The sequence below is a fragment of the Chionomys nivalis genome, chromosome 5, assembly GCF_950005125.1.
Source record: "Chionomys nivalis chromosome 5, mChiNiv1.1, whole genome shotgun sequence".
Classification (NCBI taxonomy): Eukaryota; Metazoa; Chordata; class Mammalia; order Rodentia; family Cricetidae; genus Chionomys; species Chionomys nivalis.
This window is the reverse complement of record NC_080090.1, coordinates 55546849-55572688: the sequence shown is the minus strand read 5'-3', so window position 1 is coordinate 55572688 and position 25840 is coordinate 55546849. Positions and strand designations below refer to the sequence as shown.

The window sequence follows — 25840 nt, the reverse complement described above, 5'->3', positions numbered from 1 at the left end:
TGCCTTAACCCCAGCTCCAGGGAGGTGAAAGCAGGAGATGTGGGACTTCACCGGTCATCCTCAACCAAACCTGCAAAGAAGTACCGTGAGCAATGGAACTCCAAAGACATTCTTAGGGTATCACTGTGTGCCTTTTCAAAACTATTTCTAAACTATTTTCTGTCAATGGGTTTGCTCTTTACAAACAAACAACAGGACGTGTTAAGGAGATCGACTACTTCATGTCTGCCATGAAAGACTTTCTGATGACGAACTGCAGCCGAGTTCTAATGTATGAAGGATCTCCAGGATATGGCAAAAGCCACTTGCTTATGGAGATCGAATACCTGGCCTCCCGGCATGAAAACCACAGGTTAGTGTGTCTTGAAATCACGTTTCTTGTGACCTTGGAAATATTGGTATCCTTAAAGGAATCTCCCTTATTTTGGTGTCTTCTCCTGCTTATAACTTGCCTTAGGCAAACTAGAGGACTAGAGCTATTGACCCTTCCTTGTAGCTGAATAGGTAATTAGTGGTAAGTGTTTCAAACTAAGAGAAAAGGGGCTGATTCTGGAGACTTCAATGTAATTTTTGGGCATGCTTGGAGACTTGAAAACTTGCTGCTTAACCTCAGTGTCTAGGTAGGTGACAACATCTAGCAGAGATGTGGCCACCGCAGTTGGAATCTGTCTGGGAAACCCAAAAGGGAACTGCTGCTTTAAGCCCTTTAGTTTTGAGAACAGGGCTAAAGAATGCTGGGCCACTCGACCTTCAATCTGAAGGGCAGAGCTTGCGTACTTATGCTATACCTTACCCAAGAAGGGATGTAAGGACCCCCCTAAGGACCCTCTTCAGGATGAGCACTCTTCCACTCTGAGGGACTGGATTGTATAGTAACGATGACCAAGATCATGACAAGAGTGTCTCGTGTCTTCCCCTCCTAACTGCAGGGATATATAAGGTGGAAGTGCTTGTTTAATCTTATTTTTTATCCAACTTCTATCCATCTTTAATGTCAGGCCTAAGAAAAGTCAGTTTCAAAAGGAGATGATTACAGCAAGAAACACTGAGTCACTGCATTACTTACTACATTATATACTTACTATGTTCCAAGAACTGCTAAATGCCCTATTAGTCACCAGGGGACTGCAACAAAGTACCATAAAACCAGAAAGGCTAAGAGTTCAGCCCAGGTGTCAGTGGAGTTGGAATCCTAAGGACTAAGAAAACTCTGTCCTGTTCTTCTTTCCTAGCTTCTGGTGCTTTAGTGCCAATGTTTGGTGCTCCTTGGCTTGGAGAGACACATTATCTAAATCTCTGCCTTCACACAGCATCTCCCTGTGTGTGTTTTCTATGTACACATGTTTACTTATGTATTAGTTACAGACAGGGGTTCATGTAGCCCAGGCTAGCCTTGAAATCTGGATCCTCTCAGTTCCACCTCCTGAATGCTGAGATTCCAGGCACACACCACCACACCAGCTCAAGTTACAGCCTCATCTTAGTTGATTCTCTGCAACCATACTGTTACCACACAAGGTCGCATTCTGCAGTAGTTGGATGATTTTGGGGAATACAAGTCAATCCTGAGTGTTTCAGTGCCCTGAGGATGAGTGCTATATGGTCCCTCCTCTCAAGGAGCTTAGAAGATGGCAAGGAATGTGGTGAGGGTGCTGGCAGAGGCAGGCAGCAGAATATTGCAGGAACGCAAAGACAGTTGGGTAGCCTAAATTCAGGGCACCAGGAAGTCTTCCAAGAGGCCATTGCAGAAGTGGGGCTGTGACCAATAATCGCTATCTCTAGACAGGCAGAAAGTAAAGTCCTAGAGAGGAGTCACAGCCCTGGCTGTATAGGAAACTCCTATCCACTTGGTGATGGTAGATAGCCAGGCAGAAAGGAGTGAGGCAGACAAAATGAGGCTTTGGCCACTCTGTATATCACACAAAATAGGCCATGGGAACCCTGAAAAGCATTAAATAGAAAAAGGCAAGATTCACCTCATTTTGTTTTGTTCAGGTTTTGGGTTGCTTTGGGTTGGTATACTCGGGTGCAAACTGCAGGTTTCACACACGCCAGGCAAATGTTCTCTATATTATTCAAGTTTCTAGAAGGGGTTGTCTTCAGAGGGTCGCTGACAGCAGGCACGGGAAGTGACATGCTGTTTTAGCAGGATAGGCACAAGTCTAAGGGACCTGGGTGCAGGGCAGTGATGGCAGGACTAGAAGAGATACCAAGGTTAACATCGTGGAACGATGGAGGAGGTTGGGATACCTGAAGCAGGAATAAAAACAGCTTCCAGGTAGCTCAATAAATCTCCGTCTTTGCAGCTAAGCATGAGAAATCAAACTTCCCTCCAGCCTTTGTTCTCTCCAGGGACTGTATTTAAAATGTTCTCCTGATTCTCGATTGTCTTATGAACAGGGCTATTGCTATTGCACTGACTAGGATCAGCTTCCATCAAAATTTTTATACCATCCAGATACTCATGGCTAATGTACTAGGTCTAGATACTTGTAAACATTACAAAGAACGACAGACCAATCTGCAAAACAAAGTCAAGATGCTGTTGGATGATAAATTCCACTGTCTTCTTAATGACATCTTCCATGTTCAGGTAACTAGCTTGCATTAGATTCCTGCAAAAAAAAAAAAAATTAGCTATGGGCCAAGCACGGCAGCTCCTGTCTGATGCTATATGACTTCATGTGCCTTTAGCCTTTGTTTTAGTCAGATTAATATTGCTGTGATGGAATACCATGACCAAAACCAACGTGGGGAAGACAGGGTTCATTTGGCTTACACTTCCAGATCATAGCCCATCATCAAAGGAAGTCAACACAGGAACTCAAAGAACAGGAGCTGATGCAGAGGCCATGGCGGGTGCTGGTATTATTGCTGGCTTGCTCCCCATTCCCCATGGCTTGCTGTCTGCTTTTGTTGGTTTTTTGAGACAGGGTTTCTCTGTGTAACAGTTCTGGCCATCCTGGAATTCACTTTGTAGACCAGGCTAGCCTCAAACTCACTGGGTTCCGCTGGCCTCTGCCTCCCAAGTGCTGGGATTAAAGGTATATGCCACCACTGCCCGGCAAGGCAGGGTTTCTCTGTGAAACTTGTTTTGTAGACCAGGCTGGCCTCAAATTTAAAGATCTGCCTACCTCTGCCTCCCAGGTGCTGGGATTAAAGGCGTGCACCACCACACCCATCAGCCTGCTTTCTTGAACTTGGAAAGAGTTCACTCTGAGTTCTGCAGCTGGTTTGATGGAGTGTTAGCACCTGGCTTTGATCTGCCTTTTGTGATGGCTACCTCTTGTGTCCTGTACCTTTTGTTTGAAGTATGTAAAATTTATCTGGGAATTCCCTAAAGTTTCCAAAGCCTATGCAACATTTGGTGAAAGGAGGATTCAGCAAACTGAGATGTCCTGTGACTAGGAATTGCTTTGGCATTTGTCTCTTTGGGAGCTTCAGATAACAGGTTTTGGTATGTAGAAACTGACTTGCTAAAAGATGTAAATTGTCTAACAATAAAGGAGCCCTTGGCTAAGCTGTTGGAGTCAGTTTGCTAGAGGCTGACTCCTCTGCAATTGCAAGGCTAAAATTTATCCTAGAGTGCCGCCGATTCTTCCAGAGCACTTAGAGAACCCAGGACCACTGACTCAGGCATGCTCCTCTCTTATTGATCACTGATTAAGAAAATGCCCTACAGGCTTGACTGCAGGCTGATCTTACAAGAGACATTTTCTCAATTGAGGTCCCTTCTTTCAGATGACTCTAGATGGGGTCAAGTTGACATAAAACTAGCCAGCACACCTTTCTTATTCTTTCCTAGTCTTCCTGCAGTATCCAAGTGTTAATGTCTCTCCATTCTCCTTGAACTGCATTTATATTCATTTTTTAAAAACAACTTAAGCCGGGGCAGTGGTGGCGCACGCCTTTAATCCCAGCACTCGAGAGGCAGAGGCAGGCTGATCTCTGGGAGTTCGAGGCCAGCCCGGTCTACAAGAGCTAGTTCCAGGACAGGCACCAAAGCTACAGGGAAACCCTGTCTCGAAACCCCCTCCCAAAAAAATAAAAACAACTTAGTCATCTGGGGCTAGAGAGACTGCTCATCTGTTTAAAGCGTGTAGTGTTGATGCAAAGGACCTGAACAGCATCCACATTAGGCAGCTGACAACCAACCAACCAGCACCTATGATTCCAGCTCTGGGGATCTAATGCCCTCTTCTGGGCTCTGTAGATATTTGCACCCATGTGCACAGTCTCACACATAGTTAAAAATAAATCTTTGCCGGGTGGTAGCACACACTTTTAATCCCAGCACTCAGGAGGCAGAGGCAGGCTGATCTCTGGGAGTTCGAGGCCAGCCCGGTCTACAAGAGCTAGTTCCAGGACAGGCACCAAAGCTACAGGGAAACCCTGTCTCGAAACCCCCTCCCAAAAAAATAAAAACAACTTAGTCATCTGGGGCTAGAGAGACTGCTCATCTGTTTAAAGCGTGTAGTGTTGATGCAAAGGACCTGAACAGCATCCACATTAGGCAGCTGACAACCAACCAACCAGCACCTATGATTCCAGCTCTGGGGATCTAATGTCCTCTTCTGGGCTCTGTAGATATTTGCACCCATGTGCACAGTCTCACACATAGTTAAAAATAAATCTTTGCCGGGTGGTAGCACACACCTTTAATCCCAGCACTCAGGAGGCAGAGGCAGGCAGATCTCTGTGAGTTCGAGGCCAGCCCGGTCTACAAGAGCTAGTTCCAGGACAGGCTCCAAAGCTACAGAAAAACCCTGTCTTGAAAAACAAAAATAAAAAATAAATAAAATAAAAATAAATAAAAACAAATATTTAAAACCTATAGTCGAGGGGCTAGAGAAATGACTCCATTAAGACCATTTATTGTTTTGCAGGAGACCTGGGTTCAGTCCCCAGCATCCACATGGTGTCTCACAACCATTTGTAGCTCCCGTTTCAGGAGACTTAATACTTTCTTCTGACCTCTGTGGGCAGCACGCATGCACATGGCACATATGCATACATGCAAGCAAAACACTCACACACATAAAATAATCTTTTTTGATCACTCAGTCAAGATTTATTTCAAGTCCTAAAGACATTCAGGTAAACCAAGATGATAATGCAATTCCCTATAACACATAAACACTTAGTACAAGGGTTTTGAAGTTTAGATAATTAACTCACATGAAACAACACACATTAAATTTACATTTATTGGTGGTCAGTGGTGGCACACACCTTTAATCCCAGCACTCAGGAGGCAGGGGCAGGCGGATCCCTGTGAGTTCTAGGCCAGCCTGGTCTACAGAGCAAATTCCAGAACAGCCAGGACTGTTATATAGAGAAAACTTGTTTCAGAAAACAAACAAAAAGTTACATTTATTTATTTAGTTATAGGAGTTAAGGGTGGACTTAGGGGCTCACACTGCTAAGCATTCGTTTTGCCACTGAGCCACATCCACACCCCTGGTACCATGTTCTTGGAAGACAATGGAGGTATCTAAAAATGCCATGCCCAGGAAAACCCAAACAGTCACTTACTGAATTGTATGTCATAACCGTACTGTCCTATCCTGTTTGACTTAGGGATCAAAATCGCCCTGTTGTCAAAAGTGGCATCAAACGTGAAGATAGCGTGTGCCCTTTTCTGTCCTGAAGCTATTCTATTCAGCGGCACAGAGGATTCAAGCCAGGGAGGGCACTGGGGGGAGTAGCATTTGAGCATCCAAAACTTCAGAACGGTTGCTGTGATTTGCTCGGAGACAATGTGGCTCGTCGCTCACGTCGCTGTTTCCTTCTGCTCACACTCTGCTCTCTGCACAGTTCCCTGTTTCCCGGGAGATGTCCAGGATGAGCACAATAAGAAAGCAAAAGCAACTGGAAGCGCTGTTTATGAAGATCTTGGAGCAAGTAAGAGCACCTGTGGGTCCCGCCACTGGGGGAGGAAACTAGACAAATGGTCACAAAGCTGCCTCAAGGGACTTGGACTCTGCTGGCAAAGAACACTGGAAGCATGTGACAGCCATATCCTCCAGCGCTTCCTTCTCCCCGTCCTTCCAAACCTGAGCTGAGTCTGTTCAGAATTCAGCTATAGAGGAGCTGGAGAGATGACTCAGTACTTAGGAGGACCCGAGTTCAGTTCCCAGCACCCACATCAACTCCAACTCCACAAGAAAGAGTGGCAACTCTTTCAGGCCTGTGTGGACACCTGCGCTCATGTGTATACACACACACACATACACACACGAGCACAGTGGCACACTCATGATTCTAGGACTTGAGAGGCTGAGACGGGATACCATGCATTCATGGTCTATTGCATGTCTCCAGCATCTGCTGGAGCTGTGCACAACCCTAATAGATATACACTAAATGTTTAATGAGTGGACGAATAATTAAGTTTAGTAGTAACCTGTACAGGAAAAAGGATACACAATCTATTTAAAGTGTAACCTATATCAGAGTTTAAACCAAAATACACAAGCCACCAGCGGTGTCAGGAGCAGATCTGTCTCCATCAGGACTATGTACACACTACCTAGCTCATGGTGCTTATGCATATGATACAGAAAAAAATCATAATCCCAGGATCATTTATCAGTAGATTAAAATGACTTTTAGCTGACATGGTCATTATTTTTATGTAATGAGCATTGTTTTCTGTTTTGTTTTTTTTTCCTTTGAGTTTGCAGATATTCCCATAACCCTAATTATCCTATAATTTTACATGATCTTTTTTCCTTTTTTCTTTTACAAGAATTCAACCCAGGACATACTAAAAACACACTTTACCACTGAGTTATGCTGTAGGGTTTTGTTTGTTTTGAAAAAGGTCTCTTAGCTCAGGCTGACTCTGAGCTCATGATATGAAGGGTAGCCTTGAACTCCTGATCCTCCTGTCTCCCTCCCAAGTATGGGGATCACAGGTGTGAGTCACACTGACTTTAGTGCTTTCTGTTTCCTTCCTACCTTTCTTTCTTCCATCCCTCCTTTCCTTGCTTTCTCTCTATAAAGCCACTACTAGCTGGTCGTGGTGGCACACACTTTTATTCCTGACTGAAGACACGGTTGAGAGATATCTATCTCTGTAATTTGGAGGCCAGCCTGATCTACAAAGTGTAAACCATAAAACTCAATGACTACACTTTCCCCACCTGTGCACAAGATCCCAGAGTCTGCAAGCATGTCCCTGTTTCTCTCCCTTTTCCAGACAGTGAGAGAAGAAAGGATTGTTTTCATCATTGATGAGGCCCAGTTTGTGGACGGAACCTCCTGGGCCTTCATAGAAAAGCTCATCCAGTCCATGCCCATCTTCATTGTGATGGGCCTGTCTCCCTTCCCTGAAATTCCCTGTGCGGCTGCCAATGCTATAATGAAGAACCGGAACACCACTTATATCATTCTTGGTGCCATGCAGCCTCAGGAAATCCGTGATAAGGTCTGCATTGACCTTAGTGTAAGCAGTATCCCCAGAGAGCTGGACTCGTAAGTAACCTCCTCCTATCCTGAGCTCTTGCCCCCCGGCACTGATCCCCCAAATCTGAACTTTCTCAGATCCCTCAGGCTGTGGTGTATGTTATAAATATGTTCATGTGGATACATGTGGAGGCCAGAGGTTAATGCTAGGTATCCTCCTTAATTGTTCTTCATCTGATTTTTGAGCCATGATCTCTCATCAAACTCTCAGTTCATTGGTTCAGTTCGTTTGTCCAATGAGTCTCTTGTCTCTGGCACTCCAGAGCTGGAATTACAGATGCACACAACTGCAATCAGATGTTTCTGTCCCGATTCCAGCTGCCAGTACCAAATAACCAACACAGAAGCTTATAATTAATTGTAAATGCTTGGTCAATAGCTCTGGCTTATTACTAGCTAACTCTTACATTTTAAGTTAACCCATATTTCTTCTTTATGCTCTGACAGTACCTTTATTAGCATGGCATGTTCATCTCATGTTTCCCCTTGACTCCTCCCTTATCCTTTCCATCATCCTTAGTTTGGCTGCCCTGCCTATACTTCAGCATTTTACTAAACCAATTTGAGCTTTACAGTGTATGAGATGATTATTCCACAGCACACAACAACACCCTGCTTTTACATGCGTGTTGGGGATCTAAACTCAGATCCTCAGGCTTATGCAGCAAGCACTTTACCAAAAGAGCCATCTCCTCTCCCTGGGTTGGGCTGCGGACGTGTTGATCGCCTCCCTGATATGGGACCCTGTCACACCTCCTCAAGCATTGCTTAGTTGATCTGCTTCTCTTTCATCATGCTAGGTGTGGGTCAGCCTTCTTTGATGAGCAGTGACCAAGAGTTATACGTGTTTGGGAGTTGACAAGAAAGAGAAGTCGTACAAACCACACCTGCAGCTCAGCAAGGTCTTATGTGGCTGGCGAGAGAGAGAGGGGCTGCTGGTGGGGTTCTTAGTCTGAGGCAGGGGCTGAAAACACATTCTTATGAGTGTTCTGAGACTGTCAGTGATTCTTCCACTGGGATCTTGACAGCAGCCCCCTTAACAACTAGACCATGGCTCTTTAGCTGGTTTTTATCATTCTGTTCCACTGTTTTGGTTTTCATTTCATTTTGTTTCAATTTGTTTGAAATATAATCTTGCAATGCAGTCCTGGCTGGGCTGATGTTCACTGTGCCCTAACCTCATAGAAATCTCCTGTCTTGGCTTCCAAAATAATGAGATTACAGACACTTAACACTAGGTCTTTCTATTTAGGTTACCCTACTTAAGGAAGAAAGATGCATGGGACAAGGGCTCACTTAGTACAACTCAAGCGATGTATTTCACATATACGCATGCAGGGTGCTTGTGATTCTCATATATGTATGGTAGATGTATGTGTATGTAACTATAAATATTATTTCTACCTTTGGTGTTTGTTTTTGTCTTTTTTGCTGTGCGTGTACATGTATACATGTGTGGGTAGGGGTATATTTATGTATGTGTGAATGAATATGCACATGTATATGCAGGTACATACATCCATGAGTGTGTGTAGGGCAGAGGAGAATGTCAGGTAGCCTGTTCTGTTATTCTCCACCTAACAAGGTCTCCCACAGAACCTAGAGCTAGGCTAAAAGCTAATGCCAATTCTCCTGTCTGCATGTGTGACCTGACCAGTCCAAGCTCTTTACATGGGTTTGGGAATATGAACTCAGGTCCTCATGCAGCATGATTCCTATCTGCTGAGTTATCTCTTTGGTCCTATTTAAGGAATTTTTTTTTTGAGACAAGGTCGTATTATGTAGTCTAGCCTGACTTTGAAATTGGTATCCACCTTCTGTATCCTCCCAAGTGCTGGAATTACAAGTGTATGTGTTCTTTCTCTCTAGGATTACAAGCGTATACAATCATTCTCTCTCTCTCTCTCTCTCTCTCTCTCTCTCTCTCTCTCTCTCTCTCTCTCTCTCTCTCACTCATACAAGGCAAGCACTTCTGCTACTGATCTAAGTCCCCAGCCAAACATCATTTGATCTACCAATACTAAATGTTCTAGGGATCTATCTCAGATGTCTGACAAAAAATTTTAAATGATGTACAGACAAAGTTTTCCTTGAGGCCTTAACTTATATTAGTGAAACACTAGGAGCAACTCACATATTCATCCCTTGGTGGTTAAGTTCAGTAAAGTAGGTGAATCCTTCAGTAGATGGCGGGGGGTAACTCAGGGGAATAAGAAACTCCTGCTGACACAGAGTGTTGACTCGGACTCACTGTGGACTGGAAAAACTGAGGTATAACCTAGTATGCATGGTGTCTTTTACCTAACAAAAATGTAAGACAGGAGCTTGAGAGATAGCTCACCAGTTAGGAGTGTTAGCTGCTCTTCCAGAGTACAGGGTTTGATTCCTAGCTTCCATCTGCTGAACTCACAACCGTTTATACCTCCAGTTCCAGGGGATCCAATTGCCACTGAGAGCATCAGGCATGCGTGTGGTGCAGTGACAGACATGCAGTCAAAACACCCACACGAGCCGGGCGGTGGTGGCGCACGCCTTTAATCCCAGCACTCGGGAGGCAGAGGCAGGCGGATCTCTGGGAGTTGGAGGCCAGCCTGGTCTACAAGAGCTAGTTCCAGGACAGGCACCAAAGCTACAGAGAAACCCTGTCTCGAAAAACCAAAAAAAATAAAAAAATAAAAATAAAATAAAAAAAAAACACCCACACATGCAAAACTGAAAATATTATTTTAAAAAGAGGCACATCAGAGGTGTGTGTGGTGGAATCTACGTGTGTATGTTTTATTAGCATCTATTAATTACACATGAGTTTTATTATGACTTTTTTCTTTTTTGGTTTGTTTTGGTTTTGTTTGTTTGTTTTTGTTTTTCAAAACAAGCTTTCTCTGGGAAGCTTTGGAGCCTGTCCTGGCACTTGCTCTGTAGACCAGGCTGTCCTCAAACTCACAAAGATCCACCTGCCTCCCAAGTGCTGGGATTAAAGGTGCGCGCCACCACCGCCCGGCCATTATGACATGTTCATACATGTATATTATGTACATTAAGTTCACACCAACCTTGTTAATGTCTCTGGTCCAACTCTTACTCCTATTGTTCGGTTTTCTCTTCACCAGATAACCTCCTTTCCACGTTCCTGGCTTGTATGTGTGTATATGTCTGTAAGACTCATTAAGGCTGCATGGGGGAGGGGCTGTTGACAGGAGAATGGGCACTTCCCCAGTGGCTATGTGAAGGAAATGTCTCTCCCTCCCCCGTTAACAACATGTAAAACCTCAGGGAAAGGTGGGATCCCATTAGCCCCTCTCTCTCCCATGACACAGAGTTAGCAGGCTCCTGTTTACACAACACACATATCAAGTCTGTTATTATTCTGTGTGTGTTGACAAGAGGACAACCCTGGAGAGTTGGCTCCTCCTACACGGGTTCTGGGGATTAAACTCAGGTTCTCAGGCCTGTGCAGCAAGTGTCGTTAACCACTGAGCCATGTTGCTAGGACCTGTTTGTATCTTTTAAAGAAATGTTGACAGAATTAACCAAAGCGAATCAAAATTATTACCTACAGCATGAGGAAGAGAAGCAAGCCAGAGGATGTGTTGTATTATGCTGGCTCAGTTTGGGAAACACTCATTTGTCACATAACTTAAACTGTGATACGAAAGAGAATGTAGCTCAGCGGCAGAGTGCATGCCTCGCACTCACAGGGCCTAGCACAGAAAGTAAAAAGAAGAAAAATCAATCCCCAGACTTGAAAACGAGTTGAAGGACATGGGGGTGACAAGAGCGCATTCTAGACCAACAGCTGTTTCTTTCCATGAGTCTTCCGCCTTGTTCTCCCTACAGGTACCTGGTGGAGGGGAGCTGTGGGATCCCACTTTACTGTGAAGAATTGCTGAAGAACCTCGACCACCACAGAGTTCTCCTTTTCCAACAAGCAGAGTCTGAGGAAGAGACAAACGTGACCTGGAACAACCTGTTCAGTAAGTGGCTTTCTCAGGACTACTCTGTCACTAGGTCTTTTTGCAGAGCAAGGTGGCAAGCATTGAGGCTAGTTCATGGAAGAGGGCTTCTGGAGAGTAAGAAAGCACTAGATCTGAGATCCTAAGACTAAGGAAATCCAACTAACCTAGACTTCCAGGGCTGGGCTAAAGGATGCGCACACCTCAGCCAGGCAGGAATAGTGCAAGCACTTGGGAGGCAGAGGCAGTTGGATCTCTGAGTCCAAGGCCAGCCTGATCTACAGAGTGAGGTCCAGGACAGCCAGAGTGGTTACACCGAGAACCCCTGTCTTGAGATCCTGTCCCCCACTCCAAAAAAAAAAAAAAAAAAAAAAAGGGACTTAAAAAAACAAAAACAAAAATATACACCTCTGATAGACAGGAAAGAACATGGGGAAATGTAAGGGCCCCATCAGGGTCTTTTTGAACCCTTCATTTGACTTTATCCCAACATGTTACTCTTTGCTTATTAGCTCTTGCTCACTCTTCCTGGTGTTTTGGTTAATTACTTGGATATCTGTCACCATAGTTTTATGCACCAAGAGGCCTGGAAGCATGCATTACTCATGCTGATCACCCTCACAGATTATATTACACTGAAAGTCTTTAATAACTATATTGCTGTGAACTGTCTAGTACTGCTCGTGCTCACTGGTGGGCTGCTTTCTGCCTGGCAGCCTTTGGGCTCATGACTTACCTCTCCAGGAGATGAGGAACTTGGCTTTACTTACCAGTGCATTTGTGCCTCACCCATTAAGTGTTGTAGGCATAACTTGAGCAGTAAACATTTTGGAGCATGTTTGGGTAGACCAACGTAGTAGGCATGTTTATTCGGAACCCTCACCATTTTAAATCTCCCCCTGGTTATAGCCATGTCCCCTTATAAGGCCAGTGGGCATACAAATGAGCACAGAGCTCTATATTATTATGTGTGATAGGATGGAGTGTAGGTTGTTGGGAACCCCACTTTTTTTTTTTCGAGACAGGTTTCTCCGTAGTTTTTTGGTTCCTGTCCTGGAACTAGCTCTTGTAGACCAGGCTGGCCTCAAACTCACAGAGATTCGCCTGCCTCTGCCTCCCAACTGCTGGGATTAAAGGCATGCGCCACCACCGCCCTGCGGGAACCCCATTTTTGTAAAGCTAAAAGTATTATGGAGACACAAATAGTACCAATTCTTGTTTTGGAGGGTGGGAAAGAAACATAAAATAATTTGAGTTAATTTAGATTCTCATATATCAGTTTTATTTAAAATGAGATGTTCTGGAACATTTGGTGAACCACGACGTCTATTCAGCTTTTCTCACCTGAGTTTCTTCTCCAAGTTTTCAGGGAAATCGGACTTTTTGAAGACAGGAAAATGATTCTTAACTTTCCTGCCCTCTTGTCTCCCCATAGAGAATTCTGTTAGGCCAACAGAAGACACACATTTTTATACTTTGGTATCTGAGGGACGTAAGGAAGTCTGTTACCTTGCAAGTGGTGTCAGGCTAAAGAACTTGTCCCCTCCAGCATCACTGAAAGGTAAAGGAAATTGAACTTGCATTCCTTTTCCAGTAGGTTTTACTTTTGCCTCATCTAGGATGGATATCTAAAGAAAGGTGATAACCAAGCTCTTTGAGTACTTGTTTTTGCATTGCCCAGGTGGTAGGCAGGCTATACAGTGGATATGGTTTTTCTCCCTCTAGTTAGGAGACTCCTTCTCTTGGTACATATTCTTGACTGAACAAATGCTTATTCAAATGCACAAAAGTGAAATATGAAGAGCTGGGGAGGTGGTAAGGCATTTGTTGTGCCAGGCTAGAGGAAAGACCTGAGTTCAATCCCTAGAACTCACCAGGCATGGTGGCACATGGTTTTAGCACCAGCACTGAGGGGGTAAAGATAGGAGACTCACTGAGACTTAGGGTCTACCAGATTAGTAGAATTGGTGAGTATCAGGCTCCATGAAAAAAAAAAAAAGACCTGTTACTTTTCTATTGCCATGACAAAACACCAGGGCCAAGGCAATTCATTAAAGAAAACATTTAAACCTGGGCTCATATCTGTAGTGGGTTAGAGCCCATGACCATCACACAGTGGGGAACATGGCGGCAGGCAGACATGGTGCTGGAGCAGTAGCTGAGAGCTTACATCTTTATCCGTCAGTGGGAGATAGAGAGAGCTATCTGGGAATGGTGTGGGCTTTTGAAACCTCAAAGCCAACTCCCAGTGACACACCTCCTCCAACAAGGTCACACCTGCTAATCCTTCCCAAACAGTTCCACCAATAGAAAGCTAACACGTGAGCGTTTGGGAGCCATTCTCATTATAATACCATAAATCTCATCTCACAAAATTAGATGACTGGGAATAGTGGTGTACACCTTTAATATCAGCACTTATGAGGCAGAGGCAGGTGGAGCCTGGTCTACAAAGTGAGTTCTAGGACAACTATGGTTGCACAGAGAAACCCTGTCTCAAAAACAACAGAAAAGTAAATAAGTAAATAAATAAGATGAGGAGTAATTGAGGAGGGCTCTCAATGTGGACTTCTAAGTGCACACACACACAAACAAGCACATGTGAGTACATGTGCACAGACATATTCACACACACATGCACACACATACAAGAATGGAGTGTAAGGCATTGTCAATTAAGCTGAAACCAATCACAAGGAAGAAAAATCTAACACTGAGACATTTTCTAACATCGGATTTGTGAGACAGAAATGACAAACCACAAGCTTGTATTCAAGATGGATTGTTACACTCAGGGACAATGAGTTTGAGTCCATTTTGTACTTGCATGTAGTTCTAATCTATGCTGTCCAGAAGTAACTTTAAATGTTTGGAAGGATGGCCTGGGGGCACTGAGTCTGTGACAGGTAGTGTTTATGTTATATTCACTGAGTCTCCTGAAGTGTGAAGGCATCTTAGCTTACTTTCAACTCCCGCCTACCTACCTGTGTTCCATATGTTCTGCTACATGTTCTGGGGACACATTGAGAAATTCAAATTTTGTCTCTAATGGATATAACATGTCTAAGAAGGGGGCTGAGAAGATGATTCCGTGCTGCCCTTGCGAAGGATCTGGACTCTTGCTAGTACTCACACGGTGGTTACAACCCCTGTAACTCCAGTTCCCGGGGGGTTTCCAATGCATGCAGTGAACATGTCCTGACACAGACTCACACATATAAGTAAAAAAAAAAAAAATCTTTTTAAAAAGTCTCTAAGAAGGGGTCAGGGATGTGGCTTAGTGGTAGAGCAGGTTTTGAAGCAAGCTTGGGGGTTCTGGGTTTAGGCCCCAGAACACACATACCTCAAAAACAAAATCTAAAGACCAGGAACACATGAACTATGTCCAAGCTTAGATAAAGAGTTGGGACGGCACTCTGGGCTCTTCAGCCCTTACTAAAGCAATAGAGATGATAATGGGTGTCATGAGCAGAAATAAATCCCTTGAGCAGATATGGAGAGCCTTATGCTTACTCCTGAGGGAGATCCATGGAAAAGAAGAGTCAGTGAAGACAGAGGGGCAGCTGGAGAAGCCTTCAAAGCACAGGAAGGCAACCCACTACTAATGGCCTCCTGTAACATCTCCTCACGCCTCTTTAACACTAACTAGCATACCCTAAAATCTGTCTTGTTCATGTCATGTAGACAGACTATAGAAACTGCATCTTGTATGTTTCCAGTATGAGGGGTATCTATAAACTGGGTACTAAGCAATTACCTTTTTTGACTTTGCTTAGCTGGGTTTCTATAAACCAGAATGGTAGCTCTGGAAGTCATCTATCTCTAGAATGCATCTGATAATGCAGATAACTAGTGCCCCATTGTGGCTTTCCACATGCAGAAATCTCTCTGGTCCAGCTGGACAGCATGAGCCTTTCCCATCAGATGCTGGTGAGATGTGCTGCCATCATTGGCCTAACCTTCACCACAGAGCTGTTGTTTGAGATTCTCCCCTGCTGGAACATGAAGACCATGATTAAGGCCCTGGCCACCCTCGTGGAATCAAATATTTTTGATTGTTTCCGGAGTAGCAAAGATCTTCAACTAGCCCTAAAACAAAACGTGACCACACTTGAGGTGCATTATCGCTCTTTGTCCTTGAAGCCCATCGAGGGGTTAGGTGAGTAGTACCTGGAGAACGTTTGTCTTTCCCCCTTGGCTAGAGGCATGTCTAGATAAGAGAACTGGAGTGAAGAGGCAGAGCACTAACCTAGCATGCACAGTGTCCCGGGGTTCAAATCCCATCACTACAAAAACAAACAAACAAAAACAACCTACCAAAAATAAAATGTGTTAGGAAGGAGTGGTTGAATTGGTGCCTGCTGCCTGGCTGAAGAGTCCTTCCTTCTCCTTCCAGCTCGTGATGAAGAGGAACTCCGTGAGAAGGAAGGAGAGGTGATTGAGTGCCAGATCCTGCGCTTCTGCAGACCTATAATGCAGAAAACGGCCTATGAACTCTGGCTTAAGGACCAGAAGAAGGTCTTGCATTTGAAATGTGCCCGCTTTTTGGAGGCAAACGCCCATCGGTGCAACCACTGCAGGAACAGGGACTTCATTCCTTACCACCATTTCATAGTGGACATCCGACTCAACCCCTTGGATATGGATAAAGTCAAGGAGATGGCAAAGTCTCAAGGATATAAAAGTAAAATTTAATTCACTTCTAACCAATCCCAGCTCTTGCTTAGACGTCTTAGAGATTAAAATCTGTATGGATTGATTGGGTCAGGACCTTAAAGGCTCCAATACCCCCAGGGTTTGGAACACAAGCCGTGCGACAGGTCCACGGGGCAGGAAAGAGCTGGCAGTGCAGCTGGAGTCGCGGGCCATCTCCCTGTGAATTCCATACAGCTGCAAACAAAGGGCAGCTGAGCCGAAATCAAAGTGTCTCCCAGCAAGGGATGGAAGCCAATGAGGTGACACGTGGGTTAACTTCCACGATGTCCCCTGAGCCTTGAGGAGTCAAAACAGATGTCTCCGTTAGGGCTGAGCACGCCACAGCCACTTATGCTTGGTACTTTATCCAGCTTTGAGTCCCTGCTTAGTCCTCACCTGCTCAAACAGAAGCTCCCCTGGCCAAGACCGAGAGCAGCACTGAGATATGGGTAGAAGCAGAGCTACTTAGAAGGCATTTTGATACCTTGTCATTTTAGCAAAGCAACAACAATAGGTTATCCTATTATCTAAAATAAATGGAAATAGCCTATATTGTTGGGGATCCTTGCCGACCATAGGATCTGGTCTGGCATTTCTGCTTAACAACCTAGGACTTGCGGTGGCAACATTTTCCATTCATACAAGGGTACTTCCCTTCAAACTTTTTTTTAAAAATAATTAGCTAACAAAATAGTAGGTTTCCATGTGGCTTTTTCATATATACATCTTTAGTTTCAGTTAACTCTCTTCCCCCTTCAGTTCTCTCTCTGTCTCTCATTTCTGAGACAGGGTCGCATTATATAGCCCTGTTAGCCTGGAACTCACTACTTACACCAGGCTGGCCTTGAACTTCTGAGTGGTGGTGTTACAGTCACATGCAGTCATACCCCATCTCTGCCTCCCATTTTCAAGAGGGCGGGAAGAGGACAGATATCAGGGACTTTGAGATGGCTCAGAGGAGAGAGGCAACTACTGTCAACCTGGCAAATCAGTTTGATCCCTGGGACTCACATGAATCATAAAAAGGACCTGCTTCCCACAAGCTGTCCTCTAATGTCTTCATGCACACTGTGGCACATACGGCCACTTACACAAGTAAATAATGTAAAAGAAGAGGGGCCATCTTTGAGTCTGAAATCTAAGAGTCAAGTCTTCCAAGGACTTAGGCACACAGAAGATGGTTCATCAGTGGTAGAGCTCATTCCCCAGGGCAATGAGGTGTCAGAGAAATGTACCCAGTTGTCACCAGCCGCTGACTACCATTACTTATCATCCTTGACGTTACAATTTTTTCAAAATTGAAAATATATTTATTACTATTACAAAACTAAACTGATTGTTGTACATACCTGTAATCCCAACACTTGGAACATGGAGGCAGGAAGATCAGGAGTTCGAGGTCATCATTGGTTAGATAGCAAGTATAAAGCCAGCCTGGGCTCCAAGAGACCTTGTCTCAGAGAAAACGAAGTTAATACATGTGTAGAATGCTGCTGACATTAAAATCTGTACCAAGAAACCAAGACACAGTGAATGCCGCCATCTAAACTGAGATTCTAGATGGAGCTACACAGACTACAAAGGCTTGGTTAGCATTCAGGGGGTAGGGTTCTTATGCAGTGTGCTAAGAATGCTGGCAAAGCTCCACATGCAGGATGATGGTCACACATGTTGGGGAATCTGTTCTGTAAGGACAAGAGCACAGAACCTTCAAATTTCATTTTTATGAACTAAGAGTTCTCTTTAGGTGTGTGGAAGCTGAGGCAAGAGGATGGAGAATAGGGAGTAGGAGGCCTGCAGAGCTCAAGGACCGCCTGGATTAGATAGTAAAACACTCCAAAACAAAGCAAAACAAACTGGCTACCCTACCTCTGCCACTGGCAAATGCTCTGGGATAGGCTGCTTTCTTCTCCTCATGGGACTTTCCAACCTACTGAAGTCTCATTAGACGGAAGATGTCTAGTTCAAGACTATCTCCTTAAGTTAGCCTTTGGAGTGCTTCATTAGAGTATCTGTATTTTCTAGACCATGTAGGAAGAGTCAGCAGAGTACTTGCCTAACATATTCAAACCCTGAGTTTGAATCTTAGCACTGCACTTCGGCAATTCCAGTTCTTGGGAGAAGACGGGAGGATGCAAAGTTGAAGGTTATCCTTTTTTGGTTAGGGTTTCTGTCCTGCCCAGTTCCCACAGTCATTAAGTCCCAAAGAAATCACACAGAGGTCTACATTAACTATAAACTGATTGGCCCATTGGCTCAGGCTTCTTATTAACTCTTATAACTTATATTAGTCCATTATTCTAGTATATGGTTAGCCACATGGCTCGGTACTTTTTTCAGTGAGGCAGTCACATCTTCCTTCTTCTGTGGATGGGTCACTACTGCAAAGGAATGGGCTTCCTCTTCCCAGAATTCGACTGTTCTCTTTGACCCGCCTCTACTTCCTGTCTGATTGTCTGCCTATACTTCCTGCCTGGCTACTGGCCAATCAGCATTTATTTAAAAATATGATTGACAGAATACAGACCATTCTCCCACAATCCTTGTTTACAAGTTGAGTTCAAGGGCAGCCTGGGATACATGAGGCCCCATCTCAAAACAACTTATGTATGTATGTGTGTGTATGTATTTAAATTTCAATTTCTTTAGGACACATTAGTGTTACTTTATGATTGTTAAACTGTAATTTTAATTATTGTAGGTTAAGTGGGTTAGGATAATGTTATCAGCTATAACAAACCAGCATTTCAGTGGGATCAGCACAATGGAATGGATCTTTATTTACCAGCCTTTATAATAATCCATTAAGCTGGGTGGTGGTGGCACATGCCTTTAATCCCAGTACTCGGGAGACAGAGGTAGGTGGATCTTTCTGAGTTCGAGACCAGCCTGGTCTACAAGAACTAGTTCCAGGATAGGCTCCAAAGCTACAGAGAAACCCTGTCTCAAAAAAACAAACAAACAAAAAAAAAATTTAAAAAAATCCACTAAAATTTTGACAAGTGGTCTGGCAGACAGCTACAGACTCAGGCTCCTCCTAGTTGGTGCTTTGCTTTCCTTTGGTTGTTCAGAACCAGCTACAATCCTGTCTAAGGAAAGAACAGGGTAAAAACCCATCTACTTCAGAAGTGGCACCCATCGCGTATGATCTGATTCTACCAGAGAAAAGAACCACATGGCTTTCCTAAGCTGAGGTGCCTAGGGTGGGGCAGTGATGGACTGGAAAATATGGTTCCTTGCTGGGAAAAGGGAATAAGAGTCTTTGGTGAATGGCAAACGTCTCATTTGCTCAATTATTTTCTAGCTGAAGAGGAAGTCATCTCTTCTAAGTCAGAGCTCCATAAGAAATACAGATTCCCTGAGAACCTCAGGTATGCACGTACGGAGGTTTTAGGAGCTAGAACAGAAGCAGTGGTCATGAGATCACCCTTGGGGTCACTTCTGAGTCAGCTCTTTAGGCCTCTTAGGTACATAGGAAAACTGGTAGGGGCTGCCTGGTGTATCTGGTCAGTGAAAGCAACACTGGATCTTTGTTAGTTTTCAAAGATAATTTCATATTAAAATCTGTGCCGTGTCTGTAATCTACTGATGATCTACCTACTCTTATATTTAAACAGTGACACAGAAACAAAGGAAGTAATATTACATTTCTTTGACAACGTTATCATAAAGATGAGGTCGTCTCCAGAATACATCATTCCATCAGAATCATGCCGGTGTGAGGAGCTGCTCCAGATTGTCATCTTGCCACTGGCCCAACATTTTGTAGCCTTAGGAGAAAACAACAAAGCCCTGTACTACTTCCTAGAAACTGCATCTGCTTATCTCATCCTGGGTGACAACTATAAGGTAAGCTATTGTTCTACCCCTCCCCCTCCTCCTCTTCCACCCCTAAGACTCAGACACATAGCCAGAGTCCAGCTCCTGTGTGCTTTTGTACGACTTCATGTTGATCCCTGTCAGCAGCCCTTTCCTTAGAAAAAATCACATTGCTGAGAAGGGAAGTGATCTCGGACTGAGAAAAGAGAGTTAGAGCAATTTCAAGTACCATCATTGTCTTAGTCCGTGCTCTACTGCTGTGAAGAGACTCCATGGCCACAGCAACTCTTATAAAGGAGAGCATTTAACTGGGGGCTTGCTTACAGGCTCAGGGGTTTAGTTCATTGTCATCATGTTGGGAAGCATGGTGGCACACAGACAGAAATATGGTGTTCAAGAAGGAACTGAGAGTTCTATACCGAGATCTGCAGACAGCAGGAAAAGTGAGCCACTGGGCTTCTGAAACTCCAAAGCCCACCTCCAGTGACACACTTCCTCCAACAAGGCCACACCTACTCTAACAAGGCCACACCTCCTAATAGTGCCACTCCCTAATGACCAAGTATTCAAATCCATGCGTCTACAGGAGTCATTTCTATTCAAACCACCACAATCTTCATGCATCATGGCATGGGGGCATGTGCCTGTGATGGCAGTACTTGGGAGGTAGAGGCAGGACGATCAGGATCTAGTCAAGGCCAGATTCAGCTATATGGCAAGTTTATGGCCAAGCAAGATACACAAGACCCTGTTTTGAAAAAAAAGTACTTAATAATTGATTTATTATTATATTAAAATATTATATAATTATAGCACTACAACCAAGCCAGGCATGGTAGTATACTTCAGAAGCTAAGGCAGAACAGTCACAAGCTTGAAATCAGCCTAAGCTACATAGCAAGTTTAATACCACCCTAGGTTACAAAGCAAATCTTTCATTAATTAATGAAATATTGGTCCTTTTGAAATTGACCAGGAGAGAGGAAAATGGACTTACATGCATGATCTGGGTTCATTCTTAGAATAAATGTTTTGTTTTCAACACAGTCCTGATAAGTAACTCCCCAGTGGTTTGTGCCTTGCGGTCCAACATCACTTTAGAGTACAGAAATATCTCTAGGTTTCCTGGTTGATGGGAATTTGATTTTAGTCCTATAGCCCTCACTTTTGTTTCCCTGCAGCTCGGCTAAACCATCACACAGACAAACTTGAAACCACCAACATTAGTTAACACTCCCCTAGGAAAATTCTAAGTTTCCATGGCAACATGCCCCTGGAACTGAGGTAATTATAGGCATATAACGAAACAAAAAAGAAGTGATTGCTAGATCTAGCAGCCAGAGGTAGACATGAAGCTAAAATACTCACCCAGCTTCTGTCTAGTTTAGAGGCCCAGTATACCCAATGCGACCAGGCATGGGGATGGCCTGGGAATTGAAGTGGCTCCGGCTTCCCTTGCTTCAGTAGTAACTGATGCAATAGACCCTCTGTCACCATGTTTCTTCCCTTTGCTGGTTGGTTGCAGGCATACATGTATTTGGGTGAGGGAGAGCGGTTGCTGAAAACTCTGACGAATGAAGATTCTTGGAGCCAGGCCTTTGAATATGCTACATTTTATAGTCTCAAAGCCCAGGTAAGAAACCACTGGAGGCTTAAAGTTGGCAATCCACAGAAGTAGAAGTCATCTGTGTGTATCCTATACTCTCCTCTCACCCGCTGGCACAGATCCTTGCCCAAGACTCTAGAACCCCAAGCTTCTTGACTCAATACTGTCTCGCTATAACTTGATCTCTTTCCTGCCAAGTAGGCTGACATCTTTATGAAATGTCTTTGAAACAGTGCACATAAATGACTAAACATTCCCTTATATGATACACAGCTCAATGCCAAACCCTACTCTGCAGCCTTCCTTGTGCAGGCCCCCAATAAACATTTATTTTTAATACTATGTCCAAGCACAGGAAGATTCTGTTTCTGAGTCACGGTTAAGCTTTTTAGACACGTTATTTCTCCACATTTATTGTTGGAACACACCGACCGAGTCTAGAGCACACTGACTACAGTCAAACACAGAATGCTTTTCCTCCCTCTCTCCCCATCTCCCCTAGGTTTCTTTTAATATGGGGCAGATGGTACTCGCCAAGAAAATGCTGCGAAAGGCACTGAAACTTCTCGACCGAGTGTTTCCGACCAACTTAATCACCCTGCTTTTCCAAACACACATGGAAAAGAACAGATTCTCCCACTTGATGAACCAGCATCCCCAGGAGGGTTCGGTGCCAGGGTAAGGGAAGGATCTGGGGAAAGTGGAGGGTCTCATTTCCGTTCCCCAGATGAGAAAAGTCTCTTCTCACGGCGTGGTGCTCCCGTAGCTCGAACACTCCTGTTTAGTTTGATCACTTATAGGATGGTACGGAGGCAGATACGGTAAGGGTTTGCTGGCCAGGGCCAGGGTCCCTAGAGCACTTCATAAACAGCCTTTGTCAAAGAGTTCCAGGTGATAAAATACGGGATCCTTCACAAAGTGGCCTTCGTCAGGGTTTCTATTGCTGTGAAGAGACACCATGACCACGGTAACTCTTATAATGGAAACACATTTAATTGGGTGGCTTACATTTTCAGAGGTTTAGTCCATTATCATCATGGTGTGACATGGTGACGTGCAGGAAGACATGGTGCTGGAGAAGGAGCTAGGAGCCCTACATCTTGACCCTCAGACAACAGGAAGTGAACTGAGACACTGGGTGTGGCTTAAGCATACATGGAACCTCAAAGCCCACATCCACAGTGACACACTTCCCCCAACAAAGCCACACCTCCTAATAGTGCCACTCCCTATGAGCTTGTGGAGGGCAATTAAATTCAAACTACCACACAAAGTGAGCACCAAGTCTCTTTCTTATTCAAACAATGACTCTCCTCTGGATCCAGAATCAAATATTGGAACCAGTGCCCTGTTCCTTAGAACGTCAGCAGCAAGCATCCCCTCTTCCATGCATTACTAAGATACTAATTATTATTTTAATTCAAAGAAGACTAGCAGGCCTTGAGGACATCTGCCAAAGGGTAAACTTCCCCAGCCTTCTATGAACTTGATAAGGGTTACATTAGGGATGGGTGGTCATTAATTTAAAATGTCATTAATTTAAGATTTGGTCTACAAATGAACAACAAATAAAAAATGATTGAAGGGCTGAAGATGTCTCAGCGGTTAAGGATGCTTACTGAATAACCATAAAGACTAGAGTCTGGATCTCAGTACACAAAAAATAAGCCATGTATTGGGGAGCATGGCAGCAAGCATGAGGCATGGCGGGAGGAACAGCTAAGAGCTCACATTGTGAACATGGCACCAAGACCAGCCCCTGGCAACATACGTCCCCCAGTAAGGTGACTTCTTCTAAGCTTCCCCAACTAACTGGGGACCGAGAGTTCAGATGACAGAGCCTGTGAGGAGTATTTTCATTCAAATTACTACACCATGTATCCCAAAAATGGTTGTAACTCCAGTTCTGAGGGATCTGATATGCTCTTATAGACACGCGTAGGTGTGGGTATCACATGTACCTATAAATATACAAAACAAATAGATAACTACAATGGATATTTAGGAAGAAGATACCAGTGGAGCTGGGAGCTCATGTCTGTAATCTTGGCACTTGGGGGACAGGCAGGGGAGCGCATGAGTGCTTGGAACCAACCTGCTTCGTTTTTATGAAGCACATTTTCTTCCTTATAAAATGGAGACCATGATATCTATTTTGTGATGACATGGGGCTTTTTTTTTTTTAAAAAAAATTATTTCCTTTTATCTGTGTGAATGTTTCTCCTACACGTGTGTCTGTGTACCCTGTGCATGTCTGGTGCCCACTAGGGTCAGACGACGGTGTCAGATCCACCGCAACTGTATTTCGGGCAGTTGTAAGTCATCACACGGTGCTAGGAATCGAACCCGGGTCCTCGGCAACCAGCGCTCCTCCCCATAACAGTTTAGATAAAAACACCTGCTCTTGTCAGGTATCAGTAATTAAGCGAAACTGGCTAAAGGTACACGGATGCCATTCATCCCACTCAAGTCTCTAGGAAAGGAGGGATGGCTTGACCCCATTTCACACAGAAGGTGAAATTCAAATCAAGCCGTCAATTCAATGTAACCTACTTAAATGCTTCATAAAAGTGAATGGGATCGTCAGTCGTGAGTCGGGCCTCCAGTTCAGGTAAGGGCTCTGGGGGGGATGAGCAGGAGGGCACAGGGAGCCCGAACGCACGAGCCCGGTGGTGATGAGGCCTTCTCTGTCCATCTGCCGTCCCATGACAGGAAGAAGCTGGCTCTACTTTACCTGCAGTCTGCGTGCTTCTCCTTGCTGTGGAAGATCTATAGCTTGAATTTCTTTTTCCACTACAAGTACTACGGCCGGCTGGCAGTGATGATGCAAGTGAACACCTCACTGGAAACTCAAAATCATTTCCAGGTAGGTTGGTAGCTGCCCTTGAAATGGCTGAATCTCATTTAGAAAACCACACACCTCCTAGCCAAAGCCAGTGGGGAATTGGAAATCACACGGTCATAGTGGAAGCCTCTCTGGCCGGGTGGTTTTGACAGCAGCTAACAAACACTTTGGCTCCAGATGACTCCATGGTCAGAAATCAATAAAGAGTCAAACAGCTTTTGCTTTTGCGAGTTGGAAATGATATTATAGGACACAAAGTGAGAAAAACTTAAAATTCTTAAAGACAGCAGAAGTAAGAGTATATCAACATAATTAACATTTGCATTGAAAAACTACAGTTCTACAAACAGCAGCAAAATACAATGAGAAGTGGGGCACTGTATTAAGTTTTTGTAAATATCTTAATAATATTAATATATATATACTAATAATATCTTTTGCTTTATAGCTCCACTGCATTTTTTGTCTTATTTTGTTTGTTTGAGACAGGGTTTCTTTGCATAGCCCTGGCTGTCCTGGAACTAGCTCTGTAGACAAGGCTGGCTTTGAACTCACAGAGATCCACCTACCTCTGCCTCCCAAGTGTTGGAATTAAAGGTGTGCATCACCATGCATGGCTTGTGTGTCTTCTTTTGCTTGAGGAAGATTTATGTTTCTTTGAGACAGGCCTCCTTCTGTAGCCCAGGCTGCCTCCCAGTTTGCAGCATCTTGAGTACCTGGATTACAGGTATGTGCCACTAGGCCTGCTTGGATTATTAGATGTTACTCTCATCTCCACTGAGGTTTAGTATCACATATGATGCTTCTGGAAAACTCAGTAGTATACTGCAGAGAATGAGAGCTGAAGAAGCTAAACGTAAAAGGATGGCTCTCTTTCAAAAGATGGAATCAAGCCACGGACAGTTTCAGACAACAGAAGGGCCAAATGAGAACCCAGAAAGTGGTTTCCAGACCCCACCCACACTCAGTGGGACCACCAGCAAGCCACACAACTTTGAGCTTTCTTTCTGCCCCACAATCTGAAACAGTTGGATTCTGTTCTCTTGGTCCACACACAAGGAGTCAGACTGTTGCTGCTGTAAATTGTTCATTTGCCCACCACCACGTGTGGCCACGCTTCCTTTGAGGTGGCAGTTGGCATGTTCACGCCAGGAATCTGGAATTTGTAAAGAAGAACTTTGTGGTTAACAAGTACCTAGAGACTTGCCTTTGACAGAATTTGAGAACTTCCAGGAAGAAACATCCTCCTGGAGAAAAGCCCTAAAAACCCTCCCCTGTACCATCACACCCCAACATATAATATTTGAACTATTAGATAATCTATTATTAGCCTATTCTCTTGTATTTTTTCAAAGCAGTTTATAAAATGAATTTTGTATTATGTATGCACATATGAGAGCATGTATATACGTGTGTGTGCGTGTGTGCGTGTGTGTGTGTGTGTGTGTGTGA

At 44.2% G+C, this 25840-nt stretch overlaps 1 protein-coding gene across 2 annotated transcripts in view; it reads left to right on the top strand.

The window, feature by feature from the left end:
- Adcy10 (adenylate cyclase 10) overlaps positions 1-25840 on the top strand; it is a 72081-nt gene that overhangs the window by 28541 nt on the left and 17700 nt on the right. For both annotated transcript variants that reach the window (XM_057770105.1, XM_057770106.1), the window contains exons 13-25: positions 196-352; positions 2401-2593; positions 5818-5904; positions 7205-7479; positions 11308-11444; positions 12859-12984; positions 15304-15582; positions 15820-16107; positions 19423-19489; positions 19736-19967; positions 21463-21570; positions 22046-22221; positions 24256-24409. In XM_057770105.1, coding sequence (XP_057626088.1) covers positions 196-352; positions 2401-2593; positions 5818-5904; positions 7205-7479; positions 11308-11444; positions 12859-12984; positions 15304-15582; positions 15820-16107; positions 19423-19489; positions 19736-19967; positions 21463-21570; positions 22046-22221; positions 24256-24409 — 2279 coding nt within the window. The remainder of the gene's footprint in view (positions 1-195; positions 353-2400; positions 2594-5817; positions 5905-7204; positions 7480-11307; positions 11445-12858; positions 12985-15303; positions 15583-15819; positions 16108-19422; positions 19490-19735; positions 19968-21462; positions 21571-22045; positions 22222-24255; positions 24410-25840) is intronic.